General features: G+C 36.9%; 1 protein-coding gene across 1 annotated transcript; it reads left to right on the top strand.

Moving 5' to 3' along the window:
- The first annotated feature begins 724 nt into the window (after nucleotides 1-724).
- LOC145774231 (uncharacterized) lies at nucleotides 725-7,922 on the top strand. The gene is made up of 8 exons (XM_082585412.1): nucleotides 725-848; nucleotides 3,452-3,603; nucleotides 3,713-3,868; nucleotides 4,310-4,470; nucleotides 5,113-5,255; nucleotides 5,490-5,624; nucleotides 6,042-6,192; nucleotides 6,689-7,922. The coding sequence occupies exons 1-8, from the start codon at nucleotides 733-735 to the stop codon at nucleotides 7,157-7,159; spliced, it is 1,485 nt and encodes a 494-aa protein (XP_082441538.1). The 5' UTR covers nucleotides 725-732; the 3' UTR covers nucleotides 7,160-7,922.
- Nucleotides 7,923-8,651: the final 729 nt, after the last annotated feature.

Raw genomic sequence — 8,651 nt, 5'->3', positions numbered from 1 at the left:
TAATTCCTCTATTTGTTTTAAAGTATCAGGTTTGGTGGCCGTGCTTAACTATATTTATTGATGCATATACCGCAATATTAGATCCTTTCATGCACGTCCTAAAGCATTATGGTTTGGCCACCTTTTTTGGTTTTGTTACTGTATTTCATTTTCACAATATCATTTCTTTTGCATTCTGACAAAGAAAAATAAAATTGAATTGAATTGAAATATATGAAGTTTGTAAAGAAGAATGCAACAATGTTACTTATAGCATGCGATATTGCAAGTAACAAACGTGGTGAGACTTATCCAGAACTGAGGTAGAAATCTTCTTCATGCTTGTCACGCAATAGTTCCAGCTGCTGCAACCAGTGCCGTGTATCAGTGTTGGTATCCAGGATCGCTCTATCAGAAACCTTATGCGAATGACTTCGATTTAGAATGTTGTATGTTGCACCAGTCACGTTTAGACGTCAGAGACAAACTTGATTTCACCCTTTATTTTCTTGACTTCAAATAGACATTGCCCCAGCCAGCAAATTAGTCCTTTTTTATATTGATTCAGCGTCTGCATCTGGCTGGGGCAGTATCACTAGAAATTTGATGTATCTCACAATAGTTTTGTACTAGCAGAAAGGCATCTCACCCATCATTTATCAAAGTTATACAATAGTTTAGGACTTAGGTAAATGCAGGAGCGTATCTTAAATTGCATAATTATACTTTAAATGTGTGCAGATTACCTTCACCATGAGAGGTGTTCAAAGGTGTTTGTTTGTACTGTTTCTATTGGTAACTCTACCACTAGACCATCAAGTGCTTTCCACGAAATGTACAAGCTCCGATTCAAGAAAACTTTATTCCGGGTAAATACTTTCACAAATCTAAGTTGAATTTATAATAGTTTCTTTACAGGAAAAACAAAGTTAACTTTACAAAGTTTCTATCAAAAGAAAATTATATACAATATAAACCAGATTTTGTTTTATTCTCCTAAAAAAACTTGTTAGAAGGAAACAATATTTGTTTCAATTTACTCTACTTGACTTTTTCTTGGCATCGAACGTTCTTTTTGTTGTTATGCTTAGGGAACGTTCAAATATTACGTAACGCCTTCGAGGGGGAGGGGGGGGGGGGGTTATGCAAAGCGTTACGTTAGCGTCACATCGGGGGGGAGGGGGTTCAAGCAAAACGTTACGTAACGCTTTCGAGTACGGAATGGTAGTTTTTTGTGCTGAATTCGTAGTGAAAAAGCGTTACATGGGGGAGGGGGGGATTGAAAAAAGCGTTACGTTGGCGTTACATGGGGGAGAGGGGGGTCAAAAATTCGGAAAAAAAGCGTTACGTAATATTTAAACGTTCCCTATTGAATAAACGAGATCAAAAGATATCGCGCCAAGAGAATGACAAAGTTCTCTCGACAAACGACGAATGACGTTCTTTCAAAGTTACCACTTTCACTGTTTATTCTGCTGCTGATGACGCAGCCATCTCAGTTCGCGTTGAGTCTTTGCTTTGTAAAACAATCCAAATAAATTGAAGAAATAGACGCTGATATCTCTCAACCTCTGTTCTGGTTCCTCGATGTTATTGAGGGTGAAAAGTTGCACAAGGATCTTTCATTTAGGATGCAACTGAACCATTAAACATCATAAGCAAATAAAACAAGTCAGATTCGGAAACTTTTAACCAGATTAACCAATACAAGTTTCCAAGCCTGACCGATGTTGTTTACTTATTAAATCCAAACAAAGTTTGTTCTTATTAGATTGGCTTGTTCCAAAGTTTTTACTACAAACACACAAAGCCGAGTAGTATAGTTAGATTTAACAGATTTATTTTTAAAGATTTAAACTTTAACTATAAGATTGAAATGATGTCATGTTTAAAAATAGGTTGTCAAATGAAGCTGCAAAAGAGGCTACTTTGCTTTCTGCAAATATGGGTGTGGAATCCACACTGTGGATGTGTGAATGGTTGAGGAGAGGTTTGGTTTTGTGTGGGCGTTTATGTGTAGGTTCAAGTGACCGTTTCCAATATTATCTTATACCTTTCAACAAACATAAAGTTTTACAAAAGTAAATTTCACATACAATAATAAATAATATTACGTCGCGCTTGCTTAATGTTGCAACAAAGAATAATTTGTGCAGGAGTTTGTTGAGTGCTTTTTGCACCTGCATCGGATGAATTTCAACGTAAGCCGACGAAATAACAACATTCCAATCCCAATCCCATTCCCCCAATTCCAGGTGTTATATCCCAAACAGCAAAATTTGTCATTTTTACATTGATTCAACGTATGCGACGTTGAATCAATGTCGAATTGGGCAGAACAGAACGGCTCTAACGTAACCCAGCCACAGTGCTGTTTGTATGCGGTTACAGACACAGCTGTTGTATGTGGATTGTTGACGTATAATCGTATACTTTCTTTTTGTTATTATGACGTAAGAAAATACTCACAATGATAAAATTAAACGGTAATAAATGAAACAAACGTCTCCCAAAATTCGTTGCCAAGATGCAACACGCGGCCATTGTGTCGTTCTTTAATATGTCATACTATCCTAAGAACTGACTGTGCAATCTCCTTTATCAGCAGTATTGTGATAACTATCGCTTTCATAATGGAAGAAAGCCGGGAAGGGAACCGAAAAGCTTTTATACCAATTCATTTCAGAATCAATTTAATCTTGTATTGACGCTCTAAGCTTTTAGTTCCTCAATTTCTTTTGTGAGTTTTTCAATTTTATCTTTGAATGTTACCTCATTGTTTATTTATTTAAACGCTTGACTTGACTGTTGAAAGTTTCCACAATGCAAAAGCTTGATTATTTAGCCAACTTGGCTATTCATTTCCAAATACTTCATGGTGTATTCAACCACCAGCGTTTAAGGGTTCACTGCTTCACTGCCATTAGAAGTCTTGTGCCATGTTTCTTTTAAAGAACTTTGCTTCGAATTTTTGAAGAAACAAAGGTCTTCAGTTTGTTAGATTTGATACCGAAGTTGACCAATTTTTTTACAGACCACAAACAATAAAAACTAAAACTTCGTCATGTACGTCTGCACTGGCGCATGCGCTGAGGTGAATTACTATCAAAGTTTTATTCCTTTGTCCTAATTCACAGAATTCTCTTCATACACAGTACACACTAATACAAAATATTGATTAAATTTTGTTTTATGAAAATTTTGCAGTATTTGCTACAGTAGCGTATGTTATTTTTCCTCAACCTTATGGTCGTTTCGTTGTCAGTATGGGAACTGTGTACAACTTTTGCATTGAACAGGTCATACAACTTGCATATTTCGACCATGTACTGTTCCTGTTTCTGGCAAATAAACCGTTTATTGATTGATTAACTCTGTTTCATTCAAAATTTTAAGTTCTCACACGATTGTAACTTTTCTTCAAAGTAAGTTACTTCATTATTTTCTTTTTATCTCCTTTTTCTGTTTTCAGTTGCGCCTTAGCTTACATAGACATGGGTCTTTGGTGCGACCTCACAAACTTCACACAAATCCCAGAACCGGAGGACATCAAGGCGCAAGCTCCGTGCAACCGAGCGTTGGCGCTTTACTTCAATGACAGTTGTTTGACTGAGTTGAATTCAAGTATGTTCTTTAATTAAAAATAATTTTGAGAGCTTCTTCAAAGTTAAAAATATCATGTGATGGATATCTTTTCTATTTGAAAGTATGTTTAGAACAAATTTTCTTTCAGAAACTCTCCAGAAATATATTTCCCTTGAAAAAGCGGATTTTTCCAACAACCTTCTGACAAACATCAGCAATAACACCTTCCGGACCACAAGGAGGTTGTCTGCGCTCGATCTTTCCAAAAATCAAATTATTGTCGTTGAAGAAAACTCATTCATTGGTAAGTCACCACGTCATTACGTGAAATATTGTAACATAAAAGTTTTTCGTTGACAGGAATAATGTTAAATTTTTTACAAAATATAGTAACATAGAAAAATAAAGCTTCACGGCTGATAATGATAAGGTTGTAACTGCTGGCAGAGAGCAGGAGCGAAGTTATAAATAGAGAAATTAAACTTTCTCTTGAGACATATTTGGTGATAAAAGTGCAAAGCTGGAACAATTGCATCAAAAATATGTCCATTGAGCATAGTGAGTCCGCTTTAGAGGTTTGTGATATCAACAGAAACCTCTTGTTACTTGGCTGTTTCCATGGCAACGGGATTCAATGACACGTGGAAGTTTGTAAACATCCGTAACTTTGATCCAAATGATTTTTCACTATTTGCGATTCTCTACTATCGCGCTGCCATCGATAACAATCGGCTTGTTCCTCCAGGAACACCTCGCCTGGTGAAGCTAAACCTAGATGACAACAGAATATGCAATCTGGAACCGGGAGTCTTCAGGAATATGGTTAACTTAAAAATATTAAGCATGAACAACAACCAGATGCCAACCATCTCGGAAAAATGGTTCCCAAATGGCTCAAAATTGGAGGTTTGTTGAAGATAAGATGCTGATATTTGAAGTTATTTGAGTAAGAATGGGATATGTGAACAACTAAATGATGAGATCAGACAACGGTGGTTCGAATCTATGCGAGTACATCAGTGCAGTATACCTCAAGTTTTGTAAGTTTTCGTTCATTGAATATCAATTCACTGCGTACTTTGCTATAGCAACGAGTTTAAAGTTGCCAAGAGGAAACTTCCAATCGTCTACACATATTTTTCACAGCATTTCGTCATTTTGTGGCTCTCTAAAGTTCAGGAACGATCTTTTCTCTGATTCAAAAGACTTCGATGTACTAATGCAACAAAATAAATCTACAGAAAATTTTAATAGAAAAACAATTTCAGCTTAATTAGGCTCCTATTCTGTAATTAGGTGGATTGAAGATGGTACAGTTATTGATGATGTGGTTTGTGGTATGTTCCTCGGCACCACATTTACAGGAGGAGGAAGAGGTTATTCCCCATTGGTGTATGGTAGAGCGGAAAAGCACGACGCCCGTACAAAGACGGTTGAAACGCACCCGCACCTGTCTTTGTAGTGTCAGACCGATTCCATGATAAGCTTTAGAACGTTGATACTAAAGTAGCATATGCTGCATCAAACAACGTTGTTTTGATGTTTCAGGAACTATATCTTCAGAACAATTCTCTCGTGTCTGCTTTCGAGCCTCATTCTGGTCAGTTCGTTCACTTGAAAGTTCTCCAGTTGCAAAGTAATCAAATCAAAACTTTGATAAAAGAAAACTTGAACGGCTTGTCATCACTCAAGTAAGTTTTTCGTCATCCTGTACTTTTATTGTGTCTCTGTGCACTTGCAGTGTGCCACTGTGTGGTCGTGACACAATCTATTGAGAATTATCTTTTTAAAGACAATACAATGTGATTATATAAATCAAATGGGATTTAATGAACATTGTGGAGCATTTCCTAAAGTGTTTGAAGTTTTTAATGTATTCAGTTGATTTTATTCCGTCTCTGACTTAATTATAATTTTCTCGCCAGAGAACTGTACTTGAACGACAACAAAATAACATCTATCGGTGATGACGCTTTTGAAGGAACGCCCGAGCTCACGATGCTTGATCTCAGAAACAATAAACTGAGAAGTTTGCCGAAAGATTTTGTCTCAGCTTTATGGTAACATTATGATTGTCATTAAGTATTTTTGCAATGCAGTCAACAAATTCTAAGCTATAGTGAGACCAGTTTGGAAACTTGTGACTACCTTCAACTGACTCTAAAGTTCAAGGTTTGTCTTGTCGCTGACTGGACAACTACATTCATTCATGTGACTTGACCAACAAAGTATGCAATGAAAATGTTGAAAATGCCGATTTATTGTTTACTTAGTGCAGCTGCAACACTTTTGATCTTTCAACTCATTGCACAAGTTCACTGAAACAACTCTAGTACCTGGAACCGTGGTAGTTAACTGAGTTGTATAATATGTTTATTGCTCCAATCATTTACGTAATTGCGTGCTTTTTGATATGATTGTGTCGTAATAGATAAACATAATGTTATCTTCTGACAATTTTTCTTATTTGTGTTCAGTCAGTTGAGAGTTTTGCGTCTGAGTGGAAATAAACTGGTTTCTCTCGAAGTTGATTGGTTTGCAAATGTACTACGTCACAATCCTACCTCAAATCTTCCAATGTTAGAAGATAACTTTTGGAATTGCGGATGTCACATGATGGGGCTATGGGTGAGTAAAATACTGTCACCAAGTGACAAAAAACGTTTCTTCTCCAAACATTGCGGATCATTTAAGTCGGTTCTCATTATGAAGTTTTGAGTCGCAGTAAGGAAGTTACTGGACCCATCATTAGTTGATTTATCGGTTGCCGTGAAATGATAAAGAAGCTGGGAACTCGTTCTTTGCGTACATTGCTCATCAGAAGTATGATCATGTGCATCAAATTTGTCGGACAGTAATTTATCTGGCATTCTTTTAACGTTATTCATATCTCTTCTGCAACTTTTGATTTTAATTTTATCTAACCATCATAAAATTAAGCATCATTAAAAAAGAATGCCAGCATTTGATGAAAGCAAAATAGCAGGTAGGCCTACCATCTTCTGTTGCTTCACAGTTATTTAGGAATTAAACTTCTTTGCTAAAATTTAAACTGAATTTTACATAATTTGATATCAATCAGAATGTGACCGACAATCAGTTGTTAAAAAGATTTGTTTTCCAGGATTTACTGCATTCTATGAAAAAAGGAACGACTCGCGATGCGATGAACATCGTTTGTCATACTCCATTGTTGCATCATAACAACCGATTGATGACGCTTTCACGTGATCAACTAGTTCCAAGAGAAGGATGCTTGGAGAATTCCTCAAGTTTGTTCTTTCCCAACAAGAATGGAACAAGCATTTTGCCAAGAAAGATGAAATCGCCATGTTCACTTCGCGACGTTGCCTTGTCCAATATCAAGAACTCTGATAGCACCACTGCTGATTATGACGAAACAGATCTCAGGAATGATCATACTTCAAATGTCACTGTAACTATTTTTTTAGTCCTTTTTGTTATTTTATTAGTTCTATTGATTTTTATAATGGCTTGTGTTACCCTACTGCGTAAAAAGAATTTTAAATTGCATAAAAGGAAAGAAACGTTTTCAAGATCAAATCGAACAGATGAAGAACTTGCTTTTGTATGAAAAGACTCAAGAAAGGCTAAAAAACAATAAAGAATTCAGAAAAAAATCTATTCACCGAACTAATGTGAAAGTGCTATTTTGTAAAGAGTTGTAACCTTTAAATTGTAGTGTTCGTGGCCCTTCGAGCGACGTTGTCCATTAAATAATACACAATCTATTCTGCTGATTTTATCCCATTCACGGCCGGTGTCCTTTTAAAAGGACATCGTTTTGAATGACTCAGTATTGCATCATCCTATTTTGATTGAATCATTTTAAACTTGTTAGTAGTTGTTTAAGGTCTGTTTGGGAAGGTGCTGATAAATATTTGAGAACAGTGTACTTTTTCTGGATTTGTAAAAGTTTAAAGATTGTTGAAAAATGAGAAGAGCCGGAAGTGGTGAAGTGAGGAGGAACATGCAAGTTTTATTGCCTATTAGTAATAAATATGAATTATGTCTCTTCGTAGTATGACACTCTATAATATTGTGCTTCCTACTACACTCTAATTTGTGCGAGGTTTTGCTTCTTTTGTTTGTTTATTTTGCTTTATATTTATGGTTGCCTTTTAAAAGGACACCGGCCACATAGCCAAATTTTTGTGGCTGTTTGTTACACTGTCAAAAGATATTGAACATCGTATAAAAGCAGCACATTGTGTCTATGGAAAACTTAACCATCGTGTTTTCAACAACCATGCTATATCCATTCTCACAAAAATTATCGTCCTCCGGGCAATCGTTCTATCCACCGTTCTCTATGCTAGTTAAACTTGGACATTATACCGCTGTGACATCAAACGTCTTGAAAATTTCCAGCAGAGGAAACTGAGGCAAATGCTAGGTACTCGTTGGGAAGATTGTCTCACCAACGATGCAATCCTTGATCGCGCTAGGTTGCCCACTTCAGAAGCCACCATATTGCAACACCGCCTTCGCTGGACAAGACATGTCATGCGAATCGACCCAACGAGGCTTCCACAAATAATGCTTTATGGTGAACTAGAGACATGAAAAAGACCCCCCCGGAAGACCAAAAATGAGATACAAAGATCAGCTGAAAGTCTCTCTCAACCATGAAAACATTGATCTGGATTCATGGGAACAACTTTCTAGTGACAGATCACTCTGGAGAAAATGCTCTAGAGAAGGCACGGAAATTTTCGAAAAAAAAAGGATACAAAAAGCCCAAGAAAAACGAAACACTAGAAAAGCTAAAACTACCACGTCCCCCACCCTCAATACAATGTGACTTTTGCCCACGTTTTTTCCATCATAGACTGGGCCTCCAAAGTCATATAACAAAATCACCATCCAAAGCCAAATTTGATTTGAAGACGAAACCAATGCTCGGACACGAGCTGGAGCCGACAACAACGAATGTCAGTGGCGTAGCCTATAGCTAGGCCCCTAGCTGCTAGGGTTTGTGCCGCCGGGGCGGACCATGATTTTTCTACCCCTGATCGCGTTAAGTAGGAGCCAGCAAATAGAATTCGAGCCAAATCCGTTTCAAA

Source organism: Aplidium turbinatum, chromosome 7 (assembly GCF_918807975.1).
Source record: "Aplidium turbinatum chromosome 7, kaAplTurb1.1, whole genome shotgun sequence".
Lineage (NCBI taxonomy): Eukaryota > Metazoa > Chordata > Ascidiacea > Aplousobranchia > Polyclinidae > Aplidium > Aplidium turbinatum.
This window is presented reverse-complemented; position numbering and strand designations above follow the sequence as displayed.

What these genes read in the sequence shown, in the direction of transcription:
- LOC145774231 (XM_082585412.1), top strand. Translation starts at nt 733, where the DNA reads ATGAGAGGTGTTCAAAGGTGTTTGTTTGTACTGTTTCTATTGGTAACT. An exon ending in TGAAGAAAACTCATTCATTG is followed by an intron (nt 3,869 to 4,309) that starts GTAAGTCACCAC and finishes TTGTTCCTCCAG; the next exon opens with GAACACCTCGCCTGGTGAAG. An exon ending in CAAATGGCTCAAAATTGGAG is followed by an intron (nt 4,471 to 5,112) that starts GTTTGTTGAAGA and finishes TTGATGTTTCAG; the next exon opens with GAACTATATCTTCAGAACAA.